Below are 27,122 nucleotides of genomic sequence, written 5' to 3' on the forward strand. Positions count from 1 at the left end.
GATGTTAGAGCAAAGCAACTTTAACTGGTACGTGATTGGCCCCTTTAAGAATGCAGAATTTTTCTGTGTAACCTAAACACAATGTAGACTGTTTCACCAGTATTGTATCCAGTAGAATAAGTATCAGGAATGTGAGCAAAGTGTCTATGGTATTAATGGGCAGGTGCCCGCTCACCCGCAGCACAACAGATGTTGCTTGTAGCACTGCAGATGATGATGAAGACTCTTTCTGGAACTCCCTCTGGGTCCTGGCTCAAGGGATGACATCTGACCTCCGTCACACCGCGCCGCGGCCTACCCAGATCTGAAGTGCAGGATCAGGAACAGCCTCTGGACTGTAGTAGATAGGAAGCGATGCTGTCCGCAGATGTCCCTCTATTTACAGCTGTAGATAGCTCTCTCCTATGTAGACCACGATTTGGCCGCAGCTCACACTGGCACAGAGCTCCTGCTGGCAGATCCAAGCCGACGTCCCAAAAGAATGAGCCAGCCTTTTTATATCCTCTCCCAGCATTCTGTTCTTCTCTCCTCAGCAATCTGGTAGTGGTAGTTCAGGCCAGTCCTGTTGAAATTGAAACCCCAGTATTCTGAACTACACATCCCACAATGCTTTGCTCTGCTCTAAATTCTGTTTTTAGGAAATTACGCATGGAATGAAAGCCAACACTAGAGGGGGACAGCCCCACATTAATAGCACTACACACTGTCTCTGAATTACAGGCACAATAGCCAGCTCCTGGCTACACAAAAGCTAAGGAAGCCCTGTCAGTTAACACTGTCCCCTCCCCATTGATGGAGTTGGAAATGTCACATTTGGCCCACATTTGCAAAATTTGATTTAAACTGTTTATGACCATATCTATGGAATGGTAAGTGTACCCTGTAACAGATTTGGCCATCTCTAATGGGGCCTACACATTTAATGATAATCGGAGGGAAAAGTCAGCATTCGTAACGATCATAGGATTTTTTTATACAGTGTATACACAAGTTTCAAGAGCCAATTCAGACCTTCCAAAAGAAAATTAGTGAAGGAGCAAGCTGTAAAATTATTCTCGTTACTCAACAGAACTTACGATTTTTGTGTAATTGTGTACTGGTTTCCTACATTAAAGCATCACATGAGAAATATTGAGCATGATCTCAAAACGAAAAAATTACAACCCAGAAGAAAATGCAGCCATTCGTAACCACGAAAGAAATATCATAGGCATTATACTACTAATGTATAAAAATATGTATATGACAACATGTATGACACAATGGGGGTTATTTACAAAAGGCAACTCCACTTTGTACTGCAAGTGCACTTGGAAGTGCAGTCGCTCTAAATCTAAGGGGTAAATCTGAAATGAGTGGAAGCTCTGCTGATTTTATCATCCAATCATGTGCAAGCTAAAATGCTGTTTTTTTATTTTCCTTGCATGTCCCCCTCGGATCTACAGCGACTTTACTTCCAAGTGTACTTGCAATGCAAACTGGATTTTCCTTTAGTAAATAACCCCCAATGTCCTTTGATTAATTGTGATGAAAGTTATGCAGCAACATGTTAGTCTTCTTGTTTTTGTCATCCTACGAAGCAGTATGGAGCAGAAAATAGATTGTTGTTCTCAAATTGTGTCTCGCCTGCGTTGCTTCCAAGCTCTACCTTCATTTGCCATAAAAGTTCTATGGCCGTACTGTTCTCTATTTGTACTTACAGTAAAGCCGGACATAGATGGTTTGAATCTTGGCCGGTTCAGCAGGGATCAGCCGAGATTCAAACCAGCTATGGGCAGGAAGATTGTGTACCCAAGTCGATCGACTTGGGTACAGACAGCTTGTCAGATTTTTCATGTGATTATTGCCTGCGGCTATAGCCTCTACCAATAATCACTGTGAGTTCTCCTGGTAGGGATGGTTCTTCCCGCCGCCACCAGGATAGCAAAATAACTTCATGGGAGGGATTCCCCCATCAACCCTGATTGTGTTGATTGAATTTCCTTCCTGTAACCTGTGGTTGGAGAAAAGAAAATTGCACCATCTATGGCCAGCTTAAACCTTTAATAAAAGGACTGAAACAGAAAAAAAGTTGAAGGGTCCTCAGTTATAAAAGGCATATATGTTGATTTGGACACAAATGATGCTAAAATTATTCACTCACCAGTAATATTGACAGTTTGATTTTTTACACGTTAATCTTCTTTGTATTAACCACTTCAGCCCCAGAAGTATTTACCTACTTCCTGGCCAGGCCATTTTTTGCGATACGGCACTGCGTCGCTTTAACTGACAACTGCGTGACGCTGTACCCAAACAAAATTGATGTCTTTTTTTCCCACAAATAGAGCTTTCTTTTGGTGGTTTTTGATCACCTCTGCGGTTATTTTTTGCGCTATAAACAAAAAAAGGACAGACAATTTTGAAAAAAAAATTAATTTTTTATTTTTTACTTTCTGTTATAAAACATTTCCAAAAAAAAATGTAAAAAAAATTGTTTATTCATCAGTTTAGGCCGATATATATTCTGCTACATATTTTTGGTTAAAAAAAAAAATCGCAATAATCGTATATTGTTTGGTTTGAGCAAAAGTTATCGCGTCTACAAAATAGAGGATAGATTTATGGCATTTTAATTTTTTTAAGTTTTTTTTTTACTAGTAGTGGCGGTGATCAGTGATTTTTAGCGGGTTCACGAGCCGACGTACACTTACGGTGATTTGCTGGAATGAGCCAACCTGCCGCAGTATAATGATGGCAAGTTAATAAGGTTTATTCAGAATACAGTGCCTTAAAAAAGTATTCATACCCCTTGATATTTTCCACCTTTTGTCATGTTACAACCAAAAATTTAAGTGTATTTTATTGAGATTTTGTGCGATAGACCAACACAAAGTGGCACATAATTGTGTAGGGGGAGGAAAATTATAAATGTTTTCGAAATTAAAAAAAAAAAAAATATCTGAAAAATGTGGCGTGCATTTGTATTCAGCCTCCTTTACTCTGATACCCCTAACTAAAATCCAGTGGAACCAATTGCCTTCAAAAGTCACCTAATTAGTAAAGTCCACCTGTGTGTAATTTAATCTCAATATAAATACAGCTGTTCTGTGAAGCCCTCAGAGGTTTGTTAGAGAACCTTGGTGAACAAACAGCATCACAAGGCCAAGAAACACACCAGAAACGTAATGGATAAAGTTGTGGAGAAGTATAAAGCAGAGTTAGGTTATAAAAAAATATCCCAAGCTTTGAAGATCTCACAGACCACTGTTCAATCCATCATCCAAAAATGGAAAGAGTATGGCACAACTGCAAACCTATCAAGACATGGCCGTCCACCTAAACTGACAGGCTGGGCAAGGAGAGCGTTAATCAGAGAAGCAGCCAAGAGGCCCATGGTAACTCTGAAGGAGCTACAGAGATCCACAGCTCAGATGGGAGAATCTGTCCTCCGGACAACTATTAGTCGTGCACTCTACAAATCTTACCATTACAGAAGTGTGGCAAAAAGAAAGCCATTGTTGAAAGAAAGCAATAAGATGTCTTATTTGCAGTTTGCGAGAATCCATGTGGGGGAAACAGCAAATATGTGGAAGAAGGTACTGTGGTCAGATGAAACCAAAATTTTACTTTTTGGCCTAAAAGCAAAACACTTTGCGGCGGAAAACTAATGTGTGGCAGAAAACTAACACATCAACCTGAACACACCATCCCCACCGTGATGCATGGTGGTGGCAGCATCATGTTGTGGGGATGCTTTTCTTTAGCAGGGACAGGGAAGCTGGTCAGAGTTGATGCGAACATGGATGGAGCCAAATACAGGGCAATCTTAGAAGAAACCTGTTAGAGTCTGCAAAAGACTTGAGACTGGGATGGAGGTTCACCTTCCAGCAGAACAACGACCCTAAACATACAGCCAGAGCTACAATGAAATGGTTTAGTTTAAAACATATTCATGTGTTAGAATGACCCAGTCAAAGTCCAGACCTAAATACAAATGACAATCTGTGGCAAGACTTTAAAATTAGATAAAAATGAAAATTTGGGACTTTATATGAGGCAATGTCCTAGTCATATGCCTCCATCCCTGTGAATATGAACAAAAGGGGATATACTTTACTATATATGAAGTATGTGAAAAACAATGAGTTGGTAAATAAAACATTTTTTGATACATATAATATATATAATCCTTACATTGGTCTGCATCAAGGTACAATTATACATAATAGTAATAGTATTAAAATAAAATTCATACACATATTACAAAATAATACCTAGGTGACATGTATTCTCTCTAATTCCTGTCATTGTTGTTGGATAAAGATCATAAAAATATAAAAACTGCATGATTGTAAGGAATTCATGTAAAGATCCTGGAACACATGATACATATAGAAAAGCTCCATAAAAAAACCTGTAAAAAGCATGAAAAATATTGAATACGACATCTGATATCTCAATGCGTTTCGTGGCTTATAGCCACTCCCAGGAGCAAGCACGTGGTAAATATCTGCAATAAATCACATGGATTCCTAAATGGCCTAGCATGGTAAAGGATATCAAATATGAAAACAAAACTGGTAAAAGGGACCCTTATATTACTTACAAAATATATTGATATGTTGGTGGTATGGTGCTAAGAGTTGTATGCCCCCTGGAGGTATCATTTCTGGGAACTGAGGTAGTGTGTTCCGCGACAGGAAGCCAACATAAGCAATAGCCAAGGTGGATTTATATCCATAGAGTATTCCTCATGTGTAGTCAAATGATGATTAGCATCAGCTGTGAAGGGCTTCTGTGGAGAATACAGGGATATATTGTAATCCATAGTCTGTAACATAGCCCAGTATAAATTGGATTAGAATAAATAGAAATGTAAAATTAATATCCAGGGAGAAGCCCAACTCCAGTGAATTGGAAGATATAAAATTAAGATAAAGTGAGCAAAGTGACTAACCCACCTAGGGCCAGTGCCTAAATAGGGCTGCCGAAGACCACCCACCAATGTCATGCAAGCATACAAAGGGAGAAGGAGGCGCCATCACCTAAGCGGCTAATTTAAGCTGCCTGGCAATTGGCGCCAAAACCAGCTCCAGTGATGCTCGCAGATCCTTTACCATGCAAGACCATTTAGGAATCCATTTTATTCATTGCAGATACTTACCATGTGCTTGCTCCTGAGGAGTGGTTATAAGCCACGAAACGCGTCGAGCTATCAGATGTTGTGTTTAATATTTATCGTGCTTTTTGCAGGTTTTTTTATGGAACTTTTCTATATGTATCATGTGTTCCAGGACCTTTACATGAATTCATTACAATCATGCAATTTATATTTGTATCATGCAATTTATATTTGTATGATCTTTATATTTGTATGATCTTTATCCAACAACAATGACAGGAATTAAAGAGAATACAGGTCACCTAGGTATTATTTTGTAATATGTGTATGAATTTTATTTTATTTGATACTACTGCAAAGATTGCATATATTATATGTATCAACAAACATTTTTATTCACCCCCCCCCCCCTTTTTCCCTTTTGTGCATATTGACAGGGATGGAGTCATGTGACTAGGACATTGCCGCATATAAAGTCACAAACTTTTCTTTTTTATCTAACTAATCAGGGATGGAAGTGCGTGATTTTGCTTAGCTAAGTTTAGCTCTCAGTAGTAAATGTTCCTGTTCATTAGTTGGATCTATGTGGCTTCCCTCTTATTGCTTCCCTTTTTCTATACATAAGGGTTAATATGTCCAATGGGATGTTTGCCCCTCATTCTCGTTATGTAATGGATACTTCTTAACTATCCAGACTATACTATGTTTTGGTGGGTCGGGTGTTTTGTCTGATCCAGGAGCTGCAATGCGCACTGCGGGTTCCTCCTCCTCCTCTGCCTTTCCATGATGTCAGGAGGGGCGGGTGCACACACACTGCGCATCAATGTCATACCATTACACTGTAAGTGCGGCGTCACATTGCATGGCACCGTTACGCCGGCGTCTTAACATCTGCAAGCATCACTGGAGCTGGTTTTGGCACCAGTTGCCGGGCGGCTTCAGTTAACTGCTTAGGTGATGGCGCCTCCTTCTCCCTTTGCACACTTGTGTGACGTTGGTAGGTGGTCTGCTGCAGCGCCTATTTAAGCACTGGCCCTAGGTGGTTTAGTCGCTTGGTCACTTTATCTTTATATGGGACACCATACACTACCCTGGACCTCGGTCTTCACATCATTCTAGTATCTGGTATCACTTCGAATCACTGTTGTTACTCTAGGTCTGTCATTCCTTTCGTTTCCTCCCTGGTTCATTCAGGCTCCCTTTGATGGTTCATCTTTTTATTTCTTTACACTTCAATTCCTTCACTTTCCAATTCCCTGGAGTTGGGCTTCTCCCTGGATATTAGTTTTACACTTCTGTTTATTCTAAACCCATTTATACTGGGTTATGTTACACACTATGGATTACAATATACCCCTGTGTTCTCCACAGAAGCCTTTCACAGATAGTGTTAATCAGCATTTAACTACACACGAGGAATACTCTATGGATACACATCCATCTTGGCTATTGCTTGTGTTGGCTTTCTGTCGCAGAACACACTATCTCAGTTCCCGGAAATGATACCTCCAAGGGGCATGCAACTCTTAGGACCATACCACCAACATATCAATATTGGTCTGTATCAAGGTACAATTATACATAATAGTAATAGTATTAAATAAAATAAAATTCATACACATATTACAAAATAATACCTAGGTGACCTGTATTCTCTCTAATTCCTGTCGTTGTTGGATAAAGATCATAAAAATATAATTTGCATGATTGTAACAAATTAATGTAAAGGTCCTGGAACACATGATACATATAGAAAAGTTCCATAAAAAAAAACTGCAAAAAGCATGATAAATATTAAACACAACATCTGATAGCTCGACCCGTTTCGTGGCTTATAACCACTCCTCAGGAACAAGCACATGGTAAGTATCTGCAATAAATTACATGGATTCCCAAATGGTCTTGCATGGTAAAGGATCTGCGAGCATCACTGGAGTTGGTTTTGGCGCCAATTGCCAGGCGGCTTAAATTAGCCGCTTAGGTAATGTTGCCTCCTTCTCCCTTTGTATGATTGCATGACATTGGTGGGTGGTCTGCGGCAGCGCCTATTTAGGCACTGGCCCTAGGTGGTTTAGTCACTTTGCTCACTTTATCTTTATTTTATATGGATACACATCCATCTTAGCTATTGCTTGTGTTGGCTTTCTGTCGCGGAACACACTAGTTCCCAGAAATGATACCTCCAGGGACCCTTTTACCATTTTTGTTTTCATATTTTATATCCTTTACCATGCTAGGCCATTTAGGAATCCATGTGATTTATTGCAGATGCTCACGTGCTTGCTCCTGAGGAGTGGCTATAAGCCATGAAACACGTTGAGTTATCAGATGCCACGTTCAATATTTTTCATGCTTTTTACAGGTTTTTTTATGGAGCTTTTTTATATGTATCATGTGTTCCAGGATCTTTACATGAATTCTTTACAATCATACAATTTATATTTTTATGATCTTTATCCAACAACAATGACAAGAACTACAGGTCACCTAGGTATTATTTTGTAATACAATTCATACAATATTTTATTTAATACTATTACTATTGTGTACAATTTGTACCTTGATACAGACCAAAGTAAGGATTGTACTGTATATATTATATGTATCAATAAATATTTTAATTTACCAACTCATTGTTTTGCAACAACGTACTTCATTTAAAGTCCCCCCCCCTTTCCCCTTGGTTCAAGACTTGAAAATTGCTGTTAATCCAATCGGACAGAGCTTGAGCTATTTTGCAAAGAAGAATGGGCAAAAATGTCACTCTCTAGATGTACAGAGCTGGTAGAGACATCCCCAAAAAGACTTGCAGCTGTAGTTGCAGTGAAAGGTGGTTCTACAAAGTATTGACTCAGGGGGGCTGAATACAAATGCATGCCACACATATTTATTTGTAAAAAATTTTGAAAACCATTTATCATCTTCCTTCCATTTCACAATTATGTACCGCTTTGTGTTGGCCAACCATATAAAATCCCAATAAATAACATTTATGTTTTTGGTTGTAACATGAAAAAATGTGGAAAATTTCAAGGGGTATGAATACTTTTTCAAGGCACTGTATGTGAAGTGTTCTAAGTAAGCCTTTTTCAACCATGGTGCATTGAGGTTTCTTCAGGGGTGCCTTGGCAAAATGCCTAAAAATTGATCAATAATTTTTCACAAGCTACCGTAGCAGGTGGATGAAGCCTGCCTTTTAGTTACACGAAGCCACGGATTTTCATTATGCACCATTACGACTTTATAGACAGTGGCATCCTAACAACCACTGATGTCATCAGTTAATAAGGAGAATGTCTGTCTCCTCTATAGCAACCTTGTTTGACCCTCCTGTGCTCCTCTCTCTCAGCACTGGGGTGAGATTAGCTGACTGATGGAGAGAAATTGAGGGAGAAGAGAAACATTGGAATACTAGTCCGTACCATTGTGCAAAAGTGTATTTGCTTTGGAAGAACAAATCATCTCTAGCGTGTGGATGTTGCTGCAATCATTTAAAGGGTGCCTCCACTGAAAAAAGGTTGAGAAACACTGTTCTAAGTTATAAAAAAATACAGTACTGTGTAAATTTTTTAGGCAGGTGTGAAGAAATAATGTAAAGTAAGGATGCTTTCAAAAATATATATTTTACTTGTTTATTTTTCTCAATTTAAAAAATGCAGAGTGACCGAACAGAAGAATAATGTAAAGTAAACCAATATTTGAATAAGTAAAAAGTATTGAGCTGGCTACGTCTAAGGCTGTTGCCGAAACACGTCAGCTGTTTTGATTGTCACTTTTTGTAACCAACCATTAAAATTGCTATATGCACTACAGAGTTGCCAGCTCAATCCTTTTACATGTTTCTGCTGTAGTGTGTAAGGACACACTGAGCCTGAGCACCTGAAAGAGGATCTTGCAAATTGGACTGGGAGTTCCCCACTGTGTGCGCTGTCTCTCTTCAAACTTACCCAATATTTGAATATCCTTTGGATTCAAAACCGCATCAATGCTTTTAGTTAACCTTAAACACAGTTTTTGAAGAAAATCAGTAATAGCAATACGTTTACATTTTCACATTTGTTTTTAAATTTGATTTGAATTCAGATTTCGGTATAATTTATCTCAGATTTGTTTAAATGTATTCCCGTTGTGATTTGGAAGTTCGGATACAGCTGAATTTCTGAATATCGAAAAATTTGTTTGAATTTAAACGAAACAAACTTCCCGTCTACTTGTTATGCTTTTAGGTCATAGTAACGTTTTTAGTGTAGGCATAAGGGGAAAAGCCCAGCCTATGTTACATTTTCAAACAACTTTGATTGTATTTGATACATTTAGAGAGGTTGTAAACTCCCTGTGTAAGTTGTACCTGTTGGTAAGCCTAGAATAAGGCTTACCTATAGGTACTGTAAATATCTCCTAAACGTGGGCCATTTAGGAGATATTTACTGTTTACTGTACCGATGATGTCATTGGCGCATGCGCTCTGAAGGAAAGGCCGCCCTTGCCGTTTCTTCAGGAGTGTGTCCCTGACATCACTTGGCTCTGGCTAGTCACACAGCCGGATTCCATGGTCCGGAAGGAAGACTGGTGAAGATGGATGTGGCCTACAGTGGGGACGAGGCGGCTTCGTTTGCAGGTAAGTGTCACACAATGTGCTAGTATGCGATGCATACTAGCATATTATGCCTTTACTTTGCAGGGAAGAAGAAAGGAAGAAAAACCCACCAGGATTTACTTCTTCTTTAATAAAAGTAAATTCATAAGGAAATATCCTTTAGTGGTTCTGAAGGACCTGATCATGCCTTCATGAATTACCAACTCAAATGTAAAAAAGATTCTGTCTGGGTATGCATTTTGAAATAAATAAGATGGTATTGAGGCTTTGGGAGCTTGTTTCACACGATTATGAACATTTTATTTTTAGAGAACAAGAACTTTCAGGTACTACTGTATATGTAGAAGTGAGCCTGATTTTGCACTTTCCAGCTTTAGTAAATAAACCCCATTGTGTACTTAAAAGTGGGGTATGCCTGTATTTACTTTACACTAACAGTCATTTCATTACTATAACATAATTACTGTATATTGATTTTTGTCCAGGTTTATGTTCCAATGTTGTCCCCATGTACCTCGGAGAAATGTCTCCTAAAAATCTTCGAGGAGGTATCGGAGTGATGCCTCAGCTGTTGATTACCGTTGGTATTCTTATTGCACAGATTTTCGGGATCCGATTCATCCTTGGAAATACAAAAGGTATATTATTGTAATATTTGTAAAACTACATAAAGTAAATAATCCAAACTTTCTCAGCAATCAGCCCTACTAGTCGACAAAGAGTTATATTAGACAGGCAACTAAACTAATAAAAGAAATGGAAATGTTTACAGTATGTCAAGAAGTTTACAAATTTACCAAGAATGAGGTATGTTCATCCTAAGGACAGTACAAAGAACAAGGGGATATACAATTATTTGCTAATGGAGTAGAATGTTACTATGAGTTAAGAAAGATTTATTTACAGTAAGAACGTGTAAGAGGGGCCAGATGTTTGGTACCCAAAGTGGAGTAAATGCACATGAAGGCCAAGGAACACAGTTCAAAGCTCCATTAAGGTGGCAACAGGGCCTGAAAATCAAACTCGAACCCAACAAAAGTACCTTACAGAAGGACTCGCAGTGCACAGTTTCAATACTGTAGAAGACACGGTAGCAGGTTTGCAATACCCGACAGCATCTGACAAAGGAGGTGACCGGTAGTTGGTGTTTGGTAGACTGGTAGACACCCCGAGAGGCAGAAGAAAAGATATTTAAGGCAACAGCTCAGGCATAAGGTCCCTGCACTGTCCATCCTCCACTGAAACATTTTCACTCATCAGAGGGTTCCTGTCCCTGACCTAGCCACTTTGCAAATGTGCGCCAACTGCAGTGGAACAGTGCGAGTTATTAGCACTGCCTTCACTAAAGATAACCACCAAGGTCAATCAGCACAGTAGCATCCAATTTAGATGGCTGCTCCCCTGATGAGGCCAAGGATGCTTCAGAGGGACAAGAGTTAATCTCCTTCTCCATCCTCTCTGCATATTGGCTGATGTAATAGCGCAACCTGTGCAGGAAGGATGACCTACGTTCCTCTCCACTTTGACAGATGCTGTCCTCGGCATCAGGCAATTAACAAGCATAGCACCTTCTACCTAGGTAGGTGCTAGAAGTGAGGATTTTTGTAGTATAGGTAAATTAAGGCAGGCCTAGCTATAAGGTAGGTCTGTTTGTTTTGATCTGTGTGGGCTGGGAGTGGCTCAGAGCAGCATTTGTGACTCACAGACAGCATATCTCCATTGTCACCTCCCTCTTCCTTCTGGAGGATTCTAGAAGAAGAGGATGGGAAGAGAGGTGGAGCTGTCTGGGGTGTCTCAGGGAGCCCTGGCAAATTCCCAACTAGGACTGGCAGGGGGCAGGCCTCCTTGAAATACCCAGGGTCAGCATAACTGGGGAGGAGTTGTCGGGTGGAAGAACTGGAGATGGAGTACTAGGCTGTCATGGCCTTTGAAGGAAGCTCCCCAGTCTGGGGAGGGGGGGTGACCTTTGGCCTGGGACTTGGGTGTAGGACGGAGCCCTTTAAGAAAGCATGAAGGATCTGGACAGGAGGCACAGAAGGAGTCAGAGGACAGCAGGAGCTAGTACTGCCGAGCAAGTCTTCAGGAGGGAACCACTGGTTGCAGCCAGGAGGGCTGGTGAGTGACATTTGCAGTCGGGAGGACTGGAGAGGCATGCCAGAGAGGACTGAGAGGAAACAATCAGAGCTGGGTGTGGAGCCAGTCAAGGGCAGTGAACATGGGCAGCTGCAGCCAGGAGGGCTGGCAGGGCCTGAAGAGGACTGACTGGGAGCAGTAGTCCACCAGATGGACGGCTAGCACTAACATGACTTACATATTTTCTGCTACACTATAGGGACCCGCGAGCCCTGCCTGCAAAAGGCAGTTCCCAAGGCCTGGCTGAGTCAGTGTCAGGCCTAACCATGTGCTAGCTGCTCCTAGAGAGAGAGCAATAGTCTGCAAGCAAGAGTTGTGCAGGAGGAGTCTGAAGGAGTGTACAAACAGTGTATATAGTCATCCCTAGCAATTTTGCTGTTATTCTACTGGAAATCCCATATTTCCTATACCCCATCCAAGTTAAATTCCCTCAATAAAATAACAAAAGCAAAGCAAATGGACTGTTCATTGTCTTGGAGTGTCTGGCAGGGTGACAGGTGAGCCACATCACTTAGCAGCCCCTACGGGGGTACTGCTACGAAAATAAGGATAACAGAAAACAACATTTTCACAAGGCAAAAAAAAATGACAGTGATAACAGGCAACTTTATACAACATAGTCAGAATACTTTGCCAGCCACTGCATTTGATTAGACCGGATAAGGCATGCGACAGGCCCGCAGGACAGGCGACTGGAGGACCACAATTTGCAGAATGTCCTGTTCAGAAATGCGAGCTTGATGGTAAAACACTAATCTTGAATTTCCAGCCAGCCCCAAAGTCGTGGCAGAACCCTAGACATGTCCGGTAACCCTTGATATTCCCAGGAAGTCGACTTCCACTGCCAAGAGAGGAATTGCTGTTTTAATTGCTCTTGATAATTGCAAGAGAATCCGGCAGGCTGGTTGTACTAAAGCTGATCTTTCGATCAACTGGGTACATTCAGCCTGCCCATTAACAGTTCGAATCTCAGCCGGTTCCTGCTGAACCGGCTGAGATTCGAACCATGTATGGCCAGCCTAAGTATCATTGACTCAGGTCCATATCTTCAATGGGTTCCTCCACTGGAAAACGAGAGAGGGTGCCAGCATGGCTATTACATTGCCCTGGCTTGTAGTGTATCTTGTAATTAAAATGCTCCAGCCATGCAACCCATCTTTGTTCAAGGGCCCCTAATTTTGCAGACTCCAAGTAGGCAAAGGGATTGTCTGTATAGACCTTGATTTCAGCCCCAGCTAGATAAATGGCAGACTTTTTAATGATAGCCCATAGGAGGGCTAAGAGGTTTAGTTCAAAGGAGCTGTAGTTATGGGGGTTTCACTTGGAGGGTTGGAGGCTGTGACTTGCATAAACTATCAACACTGACGAGAACACCGCCCCAGGTGAGCACATTATCCATCCACAGCATAGCCAAGGTTTAGGTGAAGGTGCTAGCACAGCTCATCTGCAGATGCACAATAAAAAGAAATTGTAATTTGCTGCAACACTTCACATTTATTGATCCTTCATGCAAAAGACATAACTGACAGTGCGGGGTACAGTAAAAGTTGACACATTTCTTATGCTTACTCGTAACTCCCTACATAGTATGAGTCAACTTTTACTGTACCCCCCATGAAGGCTCAATAAAGGTGAATTGTTGCAGTAAATTCTGGCTTTCTTTTGATTTTGCATAAGCAATCACTTGTTCACATCCACCTTGCTCTTGTGCGAGCATGGTGCCTGGGCCTTGCCGGCTCTTATCTGTATTTACCCGGAAGGGCTTTGAATAGCTTGCCTAGGCCAAGGGGGGAGCAGACATCAAGCCCCGTTTCAGGGCGTCAAAAGGTGGTTCGTGCCATTGGGCCTGAATAGAAGGGGAGAGACCCCCCTTATGAGGGGTGCCATGAATTGGCTGGACTTAGGGATAGGCCATCTGTATTACCTTACTAATACTAAGAAGGAACACTGAGTGTCTTTGGGGCATGCCAGTCTTGTACTGATTGAACTTTGGTTGGATCGGTGGAGATCCTTGTCACAGACTTGGGAGGCTTTTGGACTTGTTGCTGGCACTCTGTTCCCTTGATTCCAGCAGATCCTTGAGTGTGCTTAGCTTAAGGCTGGAGTAGCAAAGCTCCATCCGACAAGGTCCAGGTGGTAGTTTGGATGTTCCAGGTAAAAGGAAGCATACCACCGCTGCCAACCAAATGTGACAGACTCCGGACACCCTAACTGGGCATCTCTGCCAAGAAGCTTCTTCCCAAGCTCTGGAACACAAGACCCGTGAATCTGGCTATAGTTATCCCAAGAACTGGGCAACACCAGTTTTGGAGTAAACCAGAATAAGAACTATTTAAACAATACAGGCTTTTATACACCCCAGGAGGACATTCCCCCATTCTGATCATATTAGCCTAACAATACAAAACTGCACACAGGAATATAATTACAACAACTGACATATACTATAAACATTATGTTAATTAGACACCTGGGTGACTCAGATATCTCATTGCAGGTCAGACTTGCTGGCTCCAAGCTCAGAAGGTACAATACACAGTAACATAAGTATAAACACAGAACACCTTCAGACAATAGCAGGAGACCTGGTAGGACCATTACCCCGACCCAGTCCCTCCGGGAAGATATATATTTTGATGGTGGTAGATTATGCTACTCATTAACCGGAGGCAATTCCCCTGACAAACATACATGCAGAGACAGTGGTGGAGGCCCTGCTTCAAATCTTTGCTAGAGTGGGTTTTCCTCAAGAGATAATCTCAGACCAAGGGGCGCAGTTTACTGTGGACCTAACCCAAAAGTTGTGGAAGCTCTGTGGAATTAAGCCCATACAGATCTCTCCCTACCACCCCCAGACTAACCGACTATGTGAACGGTTCAATGGAATGCTGAAGCAATTACTGCGGACGTTCGCAACTTCTCACCGTGATTGGGAGAAATTTCTGCCGCACCTCCTGTTTGCCTACCGGGAAGTGCCACAGGAATCTACGGGGTTCTCCCTATTTGAGTTATTGTATGGGAGACGGGTGAGAGGGCCACTAGATCTACTTAGAGCCCATTGGGAAGGAGGTGTATGGGCTGAGGAGACCTCGTTGGTAGGATACAACTAGCACTCCGGGATAGGCTGAAGGAACTCACGGACACTGTATGGGAGAACCTTTAGACCGCGCAGGGGCAGCAGAAGCGGTGGTATGATCGTACCGCCCGGAATCCCACCTTGGCTGTAGGGCAGAAAGTTCTTGCCCTCAAGCCTCCCAAGTCCATGACAATCTTCTCCGGCTTCAAAAACATGCCCCGAATCTTCTGCAACATCAGGCAGCACTTAATACCTCCTGTCTTCATCGGCCCGCAGTGCAGGCCGCGTCTCCCTGCAGAGACGCGGCACCAGGCCTTGTCTCTGCACAGAGACGCGGCCCAGCGCCTGGGTCTCTCTGCAGCGGATTCCCGCCCTTAGAAAACTGGGCCAATGCCCACTTGACTGTAGTCATTTCTTCCTGCGTGGATGCGCGTGCATGGCTGTTTGTAGAACTGACAACGGCGAAGGGGCTAAAGCCTCCTCTCCAAAGTATAAAGGCTCACTTTTCTTTGTCACCCCAACAGTGGCTTCCTCGTCCTCTTGTTCTTGGGCAACCCCTTCCACCACTACATCACTGAAAGTGAGGCAGGGTTGAGACCTCATTCATTCCTTGCAGGGCCCTCTCGATGGGGCCGGCACTCACCCCTACAATAAACGGGTCCCATTGCAACTTGTCTGGATCACCTATGTTGGCACACCCTTGTAGGTCCTTCTTTTCTAACTGTTTCCATAACTTTTGGAGAGCTACAGAAAAATTAGTTAGGCTCTAGCCATTGTTGTCTGCAGATGAAAAACCTGTCTTAGGTCAGTCAAGGTCACATTTTTCAACAATAAGTCTTCTAGCTGTGCCGTGATTGTCTCTAAGCTTACAAGTTTATGCTCTGAAAGCACCATAGGCAGGGCTTTTTTTCAGGGGGAACTTGATGGAACTCAGTTCCACCACCTCTGGCTCAGACCCTTTGGTGCCTGCTCACCACAATCACTTGTAAACACAGAAGTCTGGTTTCTGTGTTTACAAGTGACAGCTCTGCACTCTGTATGTAATGCAATCCTGGTATTTAATACCCCTTTAAGACCCTCCTATTGTTTTTGTGAAATTTGACTGAACACACCCACTATTTGATGTGATTTGGAGGGTGTGTGTAGGGGGAGGGGTTTTGTGGGGCCGTGGTTAAGTTCCAGCACCTATTGTTTGAGAAAAAAGCCCTGACCATAGGTAACAGAACCTGAATATTATGGCTGAACCCAGTATGGCAGTACCTTACAGAAGGACTCATAGTACAAAGTCTCAATACTGTAGAAGACATGCTAGCAGGTTTGCAATACCTGACAGCATCTGAAAAATTAGGTGACTGACAGGTGGTGTGGCGACAAAGGCACCTAGAGAGGCAGAAGAAAGAATGTCCAAGGTAGCAGCTCAGGCATAAGGTCCTTGAACTGTTCAGAAACCTTTCCCTATGCTAGGCACACTGTCCTTCACCAGCGGGTTCCTGTCTCTGACATAGCCACTTCACTCAATTTTTTTATTGCAAGGCTCCAGAATTGGGAACAAGTGTGAATAGTTTAGCCAGCCAGCATTTTAGGCCCTAGAGCAGCCATTTTATCCTAGGGAGCCTCCAGTGCTTGCTAGGGGTTGCTCGAGCTGTTACTGATTGACCACCCATTTGATGATGTGTGCACAGTTCCAGGGCTAGTGCAATTTGACAGCCAACTGCATGACATAAGTGATCTTTTTTTCACTTAACGTATTCTTCAAAATTTTAACTACCTCTTCCTGAACACTGACACTAAAATATCCTCTAAATTAAACCCTTAACACTAAATCATCTTAACACTGAATTTAACCCCTAAAGTGAGTCTAACGCCCTGTACACACGATCGGACATTGATCAGACATTCCGACAACAAAATCCATCTGATTTTTTCTGACGGATTTTGGGCCAAACTTGTCTTGCATACACACGGTCGCACGAAGTTGTCGGAAAATCTGATCGTTTTGAAAGCGGTGACGTTAAACACGTACGTCGGGACTATAAACGGGGCAGTAGCCAATAGTTTACATCTTAATTTATTCTGAGCATGCATGGCACTTTGTGCGTCGGATTTGTGTACACACAATCGGAATTTAAACGATCGGATTTTGTTGTCGAAAATTTTTTTTATCCTGCTCTCAAATTTTGTGTGTCGAAAACTCCGACGGAAAAAGTCAGATGGAGCCCACACACGATTGGAATTTCCGCCAACACAATCCGATCGCACTTTTTCCCTCGGAAAATCCGACCGTGTGTACAGGGCATAACACTAACCTAACCCCTAACCTAAGCCCCAATACTACCCTGGTGGCCTTCTGCACTTATAGCAAGCAGTCCTGCGCCAGAAACATGCAGTTTCAACCAAACGTGTTCCAGGAATCTGCACCCTTAGGGCAGTTTTACACTGCCGTACGGCAATTTGGCCAAAGTGTGGGTGCAGCGCAGTGTACCCCCAGTTTTTGTGTGGGCTACCTGTGGTTTCCCATAGACCTATATTATATCCTGCGTTTTTGGTGCATTTTCTGAAAGCTCACCAAAAGTCCTGCATGCTACATCTGCTGCACCAAAAATATGGGATACCATATAATAGAAGTCTATGGAAAACTGTGGGTAATACACCTGAAAACTGTGGGTACACTACGCTGCACCTGTGCTTGGGCCAAACCGGAGCACAGCAGTGTGAAAGAGCTCTTGCATAACTAATTTACACTCAGGGGTTGGCATTTTACACACTGGCTTTATAGCAGACATTTTCACTTTGCTAGATTTTATATTTTTCTTTAAAGGGGGACCCTAGCTCTCAAGAATATATTATATATTGGCTTTGTGTATACATATACAGTATGTAACAAAAGTGAGTACACCCCTCACATTTTTGTAAGTATTTTATTATATCTTTTCATGTGACAACACTGAAGAAATGACACTGCTACAATGTAAAGTAGTGAGTGTACAGCTTGTATAACAATATAAATTTGCTGTCCCCTCAAAATAACTCAACACACAGCCATTAATGCCTAAACCGCTGGCAACAAAAGTGAGTACACCCCTAAGTGAAAATGTCCACATTGGGCCCAAAATGTCAATATTATGTGTGGCCACCATTATTTTCCAGCACTGCCTTAACCCTCTTGGGCATGGAGTTCACCAGAGCTTCACAGGTTGCCACTGGAGTCCTCTTCCACTCCTCCATGACGACATCACGGAGCTGGTGGATGTTAGAGAACTTGTGCTCCTCCACCTTCCGTTTGAGGATGCCCCACAGATGCTCAATAGGGTTTAGGTCTAGAGACATGCTTGGCCGGTCCATCATTTTTACCCTCAGCTTCTTTAGCAAGGCAGTAGTCATCTTGGAGTTGTGTTTGGGGTCATTATCATGTTGGAATACTGCCCAGTGGCCCAGTCTCCGAAGGAATGGAATCATGCTCTGCTTCAGTATGTCACAGTACATGTTGGCATTCATGGTTCCCTCAATGAACTGTAGCTCCTCAGTGCTGGCAGCACTCATGCAGCCCCATGACACTCCCACCACCATATAAAAGGGAAAGGACCACCGCGCTATATAAATGCAGAAAATTAACACAATCAAGTAATAAAGTGACAAACAATTGAATGAAAAGCAAAAGCAGCCGCTAAAAGGTGAGATACACACACTAGAGACAATCGATAAATAAAGGAAGCAGCGCTGTGAATTAGGTTAATATAAATATGAGTGATTAAATAAAATACATTGAGTAAATAATTAGGATGGGTATTAACTAATAAAGTTCATGGTCAAATCATATAAATCAATAACAGTTCTAATCCATGATCAAACATCCAAGAGGTGAGGTAGATAAAGAACCAAAGGCAGGGGTCCCCGTCTGAGGCAGAATTGGAAGTAAGACTGGGTAAATCCTTCACCGCACCACTGTGATATGAATAAAATGCGCACTTACCAACCGGCAAGCTTAAGAAAGCTTGCGACCTTAACCCGGTCGGGGCCTTTCTTGGGATGGAGACACCACTAAGCCACTCCTTGGGCCGTAAGTAGCCCACTATCCACCACGCATAGACAAAGCCTGGATGTTGGGGATACTATACTCCTAACCAGGAGTTATTCTCACAGACAGTGCCCCAAAAGAAAAGGAAGAGCAACATAGCGTAATCCTGATTGGGTTTTTATTAAAAGAAAGAGTGTGACGAAACGTACGTCGGGCGTGCTGACGTGCTGACGTGCTGCATTTACCGTCTGCAGGACGGGTGTTCGTGTTTAGCCGGCCGGCTCTATATGCGTATTTGCATGCAACACATTGTAAGTGTATTTTTTAATTTCTTTTAATAAAAACCCAATCAGGATTACGCTATGTTGCTCTTCCTTTTCTTTTGGGGCACTGTCTGTGAGAACAACTCCTGGTTAGGAGTATAGTATCCCCAACATCCAGGCTTTGTCTATGCGTGGTGGATAGTGGGCTACTTACGGCCCAAGGAGTGGCTTAGTGGTGTCTCCATCCCAAGAAAGGCCCCGACCGGGTTAAGGTCGCAAGCTTTCTTAAGCTTGCCGGTTGGTAAGCGCGCATTTTATTCATATAACAGTGGTGCGGTGAAGGATTTACCCAGTCTTACTTCCAATTCTGCCTCAGACGGGGACCCCTGCCTTTGGTTCTTTATCTACCTCACCTCTTGGATGTTTGATCATGGATTAGAACTGTTATTGATTTATATGATTTGACCATGAACTTTATTAGTTAATACCCATCCTAATTATTTACTCAATGTATTTTATTTAATCACTCATATTTATATTAACCTAATTCACAGCGCTGCTTCCTTTATTTATCGATATACTCCCACCACCATGCTTGACTGTAGGCAAGTCACATTTGTCTTTGTACTTCTCACCTGGTTGCCGACACACACACTTGACACTATCTGAACCAAATAAGTTTATCTTGGTCTCATCAGACCACAGGACATGGTTCCAGTAATCCATGTCCTTAGTCTGCTTGTCTTCAGCAAACTGTTTGCTGGCTTTCTTGTGTATCATCTTTAGAAGAGGTTTCCTTCTGGAATGACAGCCATGCAGACCAATTTGATGCAGTGTGCGGCGTATGATCTGAGCACTGACAGGCTGACCCTCCACCCCTTCAACCTTTGCAGAAATGCTGGTAGCACTCATATGTCTTTTTTCCCAAAGGCAACCTCTTGATATGACGCTGAGCATGTGCACTCAGCTTTTTTGGTCGACCATGGTGAAGCCTGTTCTGAGTGGAACCTGTCCTGTTAAACCGCTGTATGGTCTTGGCCACCGTGCTGCAGCTAATTTTCAGTGTCTTGGCAATCTTCTTATAGCCTAGGCCATCTTTATGTAGAGCAACAATTCTTTTTTTCAGATCCTCAGAGAGTTCTTTGCCATGAGGTGCCATGTTGAACTTTCAGTGACCAGTATGAGAGCGTGAGAGCGGTAACACCAAATTAAACACACCTGCTCCCCAATCACACCTGTGACCTTGTAACACTAATGAGTCACATGACACCGGGGAGGGAAAATGGCTAATTGGGCCCAATTTGGACTTTTTCACTTAAAGGTGTACTCACTTTTGTTGCCAGCGGTTTAGACATTACTGGCTGTGTGTTGAGTTATTTTGAGGGGACAGCAAATTTACACTGTTTTACAAACTTTACATTGTAGCAAAGTTTCATTTCTTCAGTGTTGTCACATGAAAAGATATAATAAAATATTTTCAAAAATGTGAGGGGTGTACTCACATTTGTGAGATACTGTATATGTTTGTATGTAAAACTGTATATACATATACTGTATATATTATTCACTTTTCCTGTCGGTGGTCATAATGTTTTGGCTGATCGGTATATAATATAATATAAATATATATATTTACACATTTAGTTACAACTTTGTACTCACGATTCTCACACTCACAATCCTCATAGGTTGGCCCATACTGCTGGCTCTCACCGGAATTCCTGCTGTACTAGAGCTTATTTTACTGCCCTTTTTTCCTGAAAGTCCAAGATACACACTGCTGCACAAGGGTAATGAGGAAAAAGCCAGAAATGGTAAGCGTTGGCTAATGTAGAAAAATGTATTAACCCTTTCATGCCAAAATTTTTTTTGTAAAGCTTAGATGCATAGACCAAGTCTATCAGTGTCAGAATGTGTTAGTTAAAGTATAACTAAAGGCAAACCTTTTTCTTTAGTTTTGCATAGAGTGTAGAGCAATTGGAACCCCTGTCAGGTTTTTATTGCTGTGTGTGTGTCCCCATTAGGGATGTTCATCCTCTGCATTTGTCCTGTTTACCATTAGTAGTGAAAGTAAAAGAAAATCGCACATTTTTGATTGTCCCCAGGACAGTAATAGAGGGAAAATCTTCTCATCTGGACACTAGTTCTGGGGACCTGGGGGTCCCCAAGGGATTAACTTAATTTGCAGGTATTTCTTCTCACTTCCTGTTTTAGCTAAATGACAGGAAGTGAAGGTAAAAGGCACAGATGGCAAAAAATGAACCAACAAGAGGTATAACCTGCCCTTACGCTTTTAGAAATGAAAAAATAAAGTTTTACCCATGGTTCTACTTTAAATTGACAATAACTAATTAATTGTTTGACAGTAGGCATAAAAACTAGAGATGGCAAGGAATAACCACATACTTGGTTCTCTGTTGCAAGGATTATTAACACTCCCATATAAAGGTGCAAAATACATTTGGACTTAAAACGGTATATTACAGTCACAAAGGAGTTAACATATACATTTATAGAAACATGGAGATATAATCGCACTTAATGCAACTTTGGCAATGTTTCAAGCAAACACATTTTGTACGGATGAGTTTTAATACTCCTGTAAACCACACCGCACTGAAACTGCACCACGTGGAAAAGTAGAGGTATGAATTCCACCTTACAAAGAGCCCAAAGCAATCATTGTCTTAGAAAATGTAAGTAACTTTACCAGTTGCTGTCAGCTATGACATAAATTTGTATTCAGTCCTTTGAATAAAAATAGAGTACGCACAAAATAGATATTTTTTCCTTACAGTGACCCATCTCTCATCTTTCTGAGATGGAAAAAGAAACACATATTGTATACAAAATGTAACTAAAGGCAAAACTTTTTATTTTGGCTGCATAAAGGTAGGGTTAAAACCCTGTCAGATTTCATTTTTTTGCCATCTGTGTTCCATTTGAGAGATTTCCCTTCACATCCTGTCCTGTAACCAAAACAGGAAGTGATAGGAAATCCCTCCAAAATCAGGAAATCCCAGCATGTCCCACCAGGGTCACCAGAACTAGAACTACAGTGCTCCAAAGATGCGGCTTGCAGGACTTTTTAGACTGCTCTGCAAGTGCACCACTCCAGTGTGAAAGCCCTCGGGGCTTTCACACTGGAGTGCATTGAGCAGCTCTTTCGGGGCACTTTGCAGGCACTATTTTTAGCACTTTAGCGCCTGCAAAGTGCCTCAGTGTGAAAGGAGCCTTATAGTTAACCAGTGATTACTAGTTTTAGAACCCACACCTGTATCTTGTTCCTCTGAGAAAAAAAATGCATTGCATATGTCTCTTCTCACTAGAAGAGAAGTCTGAAGAAAAAAAGTCTGTTTAACAAAAAAATAAAGATAGATCAGGGCTTGATCTAGTTTAGTGTTATACCACTTATGTGTACACACGATCGGATTTGCCGACAACAAAATCCATGTTTTTTTTCCGACGGATGTTGGCTCAAACTTGTCTTGCATACACACGGTCACACAAATCTTGTCAGAAATTCCGAACGTCAAGAATGCGACGACGTACAACACGTACGATGAGCCGAGAAAAATTAAGTGCAATAGCCAGTGCGGCTCTTCTGCTTGATTCCGAGTATGCATGGAATTTTGTGCGTCGGAATTCTGTACACACGATCGGAATTTCCGACAATGGATTTTGTTGTGGGAAAATTTGAGATCCAGATCTCAAATTTTGTTTGGCGGAAATTCCGACGAAAAATATCCGATGGAGCCTACATGCGGTCACAATTTCCGACAACAAGCTCCCATCGAACATTTTCCGTCAGAAAATCCGATCGTGTGTACACGGCATTAGTGTGTTTAGGTAGGACAAATAAAGTCAAATGTGCACTATTTCCTCTAGGCTCTGCTATGGGCAAAAATAACAAATACAGTATGTGATATCCTTATGCATGTCAGAAGTAAGGAGTCAGGAGAATTTGTTTTAGTTTGTTTTTTTGGAAGTAAATCATGGAAATGGAAATAAATTGTTCACACAGTTAAAATTTTAAAAAATGACAGGTATTACTTAGGGCTGTGGAAATTAAAGATTAATTCCTTGATTAATCGTTAATTTTTTTGATCGATCAAAATTTTTTTGATCGGTAGGCTGCCTGCCCTGGGGCCGCTTTGGGCCAAGCTGTGGCTGCAGCTCAGCGCTCCGCTCCCTCCTCCTCCACTACATGTCATACACAGTCTGCGGGCATCTCCCGCTGTGTGTCTCTGAGCTGAGTGTGAAAACTTTGGCCGTGCTGTGAGAAAAGTCCCGCCCTCCTCCTAGATCAGCTTGTGTGATAGACGCAGTGTTCTGTCTATCACACGAGCTGATCTAGGAGGAGGGCGGGACTTTTCTCACAGCGCGGCTAAAGTTTTCACACTCAGCTCCGAGACACACAGCGGGAGATGCCCGCAGACTGTGTAATCCAGGCACAGGCACTGACTACAGTGAGGCTGCGATTATGGGTACAGTGAGGCTGCGATTATGGGCACAGTGAGGCTGCGATTATGGGCACGGTGAGACTGCATTATGGGCACGGTGAGACTGCATTATGGGCACGGTGAGGCTGCCATTATAGGCACGGCGAGGCTGCGATTATGAGCACTGTGAGACAGCATTATGGGCACGGTGAGACAGCATTATGGGCACGATGAAGCTGCCATTATAGGCACGGCAAAGCTGCAATTATGGGCACGGTGAGACAGCATTATGGGCACGGTGAGGCTGCGATTATGGGCACGGTGAGGCTGAGTATATGACGTGTGATGTCCTAGCCATGCCCTGCTATGTCCGGCTTCGGCCATTGCCATAACAACGGTGCTAAATCAGCTAAAAGTAGTAATAATTAATCGAAATGAGTCGATTAATCGATTTAAAAAAACGATTAATCGAACACGAAAATTTTAATCAGTAACAGCCCTAGTTTTACTACTTTGGGCCAGTCCCCATTTACAGTGGGGTAAATTATTATTTGATCCCCTGCAGATTTTGTAAGTTTGCCCACTTACAAGAAATGAAGGGTCTATAATTTTTATCATAGGTGTATTTTAAATGAGATTCTCTCTATCAACCAAAAATCCAGAAAAAAACACATAAAACAAATGACATAAATTAAGTTGTAGTTCAGTGAATAAAATAAGTATTTGATCCCCAAGCAAAACATGACTTAGGTAAGATGTTTCTTGTAGTTGGTAAACAGGTTTGCACACATCTCAGGAGGGATTTTGGTCCACTCTTCTTTACCGATCTTCTCTAAATCTGTAAGGTTTCTTGGCTGTCGCTTGGCATCTCGAAGTTTCAGCTCCTTCTATAAATGTTCTATAAGATTAGGTCTGGAGACTGGCTAGGCTACTCCATGACCTTAATGTGCTTCTTCTTGAGCCACTCCTTTGTTGCCTTGGCGGTATGTTTTGGGTCATTGTCATGCTGGAAGACCCATTCACGACCCATCTTCAGTGTTTTGGTTGAGGGAAGAAGGTTCTCATCCAAGATTTTACAATATATGGAACCATCCATTGGCCCCTCAATGTGGCAAAGTCAGCCTGTACGATTAGAAGAGAAACAGCCCCATCTCCTTGCTAGACTGCGGGGATGGTGTTCTTAGGATCATAGTCAGCATTGTTCTTCCTCCAAACATGGTGAGTCAAGTTAATGTCAAAGAGCTCAATTTTGGTCTCATCTGACCACAGCACTTTTTCCAGATACTTCTCTGAATCGTTTAGATGTTCATTGGCATGACTGTGCCTTCTTGAGGAGGGGGACTTGCCGTGTTTGGAGGAAGAAAAATGCTGACTATGACCCTAAGAACACCATCTCTACAGTCAAGCATGGCGGTGGAAACATTATGCTTTGGGGCTGTTTCATTGCTTAAAGTACAGACCGACTTTGCCGCATTACGGGGCCATGTATTGTAAAATCTTGGATGAGAACCTTCTTCCCTCAGCCAGAACACTGAAGATGGGTCATGGATGGGTCTTTCAGCATGACAATGACCCAAAAAATACCGCCAAGGCAACAAAGGAGTGGCTCAAGAAGAAGCACATTAAGGTCATAGATTGGCCTAGCAAGTCCCCAGACCTTAATCCTATAGAAAATTTATGGAGGGAGATGAAACTTTGAGTTGCCAAGCAACAGCCAAGAAACCTTATGGATTTAGAGAAGATCTGTAAGGAAAAGTGGGCCAAAATCCCTCCTGAGATGTATGCAAATCTGGTCACTAACTACAAGAAACATCTTACCTCTGTGCTTGCCAACAATGGTTTCTCCACCAAGTACTAAGTCATATTTTGCTTGGGGATCAAATACTTATTTTACCCACTGAACGGCAATTCAATTTATAACATTTGTTTTATGTGTTTTTTCTGGATTTTTGATTGATATTCTGTCCCTATCATTTAAAATACCCCTATGATAAAAATTATAGACCCTTAATTTCTTTGTAAGTGGGCAAACTTACAAAATCTGCAGGGGATCAAATAATTATTTTCCCCACTGTAATAATACAAAATTGGGAGATATCCAAATAACATATACCACCACATGAAGGCCCAATTTTTCCTAAACAAAAAAAGAAAATTAGCTGCAAATATATACGTACATTTCTAAGTTATACTTACACATGTTGCAAAAGCAGGTGCAGACATTAACCGGTTCCCGACCGGCGCATGCCGATGTACGTCGGCAGAATGGCACGGCTCGGCAAATGGGCGTACCCGTACGTCCCTTTAAATTTGCCGCCGTGCCATTGCGTGCGCGCCGGCGCGCCCCAGCGGGAACTCCGTGAGTCGGGTCGCGGGTCCCGCGGACTCGATCGCCGCGGGATACCCGCGATCGCCTCACGGAGAGGAAGAACGGGGAGATGCTAATGTAAACAAGCATCTCCCCGTTCTGCCTAGTGACAGTGTCACTGATCTTCCTGTGATCGGGAGAAGAGATCAGTGACGTGTTACACGTAGCCACGCCCCCCCACAGTTAGAAACACTCCCCAGGACATACTTAACCCTTACACTGCCCCCCTAGTGGTTAACCCCTTCACTGCCAGTGTCATTTACACAGGAATCAGTGCATTTGTATAGCACTGATTGCTGTATAAATGACAATGGTCCCAAAAATGTGTCAAAAATGTCCGATGTGTCCGCCATAATGTCGCAGTCACGATAAAAATCACTGATCACCGCCATTACTAGTAAAAAAAAAAATTATTAATAAAAATGCCATAAAACTATCCCCTATTTTGTAGGCGCTATAATTTTTGCACAAACCAATCAATAAATGCTTATTGCGATTTTTTTTTTTTTTTACCAAATATATGTAGAAGAATAAGTATCGGCCTAAACTGAGGAAAAAAAATGTTTTTTTAAATATTTTTTGGGGATATTTATTATAGCAAAAGTAAAAAATAATGCATTTATTTTCAAAATTGTCGCTATTTTTTTGTTTATAGCACAAAAAATAAAAACCGCAGAGGTGATCAAATACCACCAAAAGATAGCTCTATTTGTTTGAAAAAAAAGGACATCAATTTTGTTTGGGAGCTACGTCGCACGACCGCGCAATTGTCAGTTAAAGCAACGCAGTGCCGAATCTCAAAAAACGCACTGGTCAGGAAGGGGGTAAATTCTTCCGGGGCTGAAGTGGTTAAGATTTGTTTTACCTTTTGCATTATAGGGAGGGGGTGTTTACTCATTTAGCTGAAGTTCTGTACCTTCTTTATTTTTCACAAAGCCTTAAAGCGCTTGAGAGGTTGGGAAGATGTCGATAGCGAAATCCAGGAAATGTATCAAGAGGATCAGTCAGAAAAGGCAGAGGGGCGCCTGTCAGTCAAGAACTTGTGCTCATTGCGTCCACTGCGTTGGCAGCTCATCTCTATCATTGTATTGAATATGGGGCAGCAGTTGTCAGGAATCAATGCC

The 27,122-nt window shown here is 42.2% G+C and overlaps 1 protein-coding gene across 1 annotated transcript in view; it reads left to right on the forward strand.

Moving 5' to 3' along the window:
* Nucleotides 1-27,122, forward strand: part of LOC141111061 (solute carrier family 2, facilitated glucose transporter member 5-like) — a 123,255-nt gene that overhangs the window by 65,636 nt on the left and 30,497 nt on the right. The window contains exons 6-8 of the mRNA XM_073603021.1: nt 10,187-10,339; nt 20,877-21,002; nt 26,935-27,122. Of these exons, the coding sequence (XP_073459122.1) occupies nt 10,187-10,339; nt 20,877-21,002; nt 26,935-27,122 (467 nt within the window). The remainder of the gene's footprint in view (nt 1-10,186; nt 10,340-20,876; nt 21,003-26,934) is intronic.

Source organism: Aquarana catesbeiana, linkage group LG10 (assembly GCF_042186555.1).
Source record: "Aquarana catesbeiana isolate 2022-GZ linkage group LG10, ASM4218655v1, whole genome shotgun sequence".
Taxonomy (NCBI): Eukaryota; Metazoa; Chordata; class Amphibia; order Anura; family Ranidae; genus Aquarana; species Aquarana catesbeiana.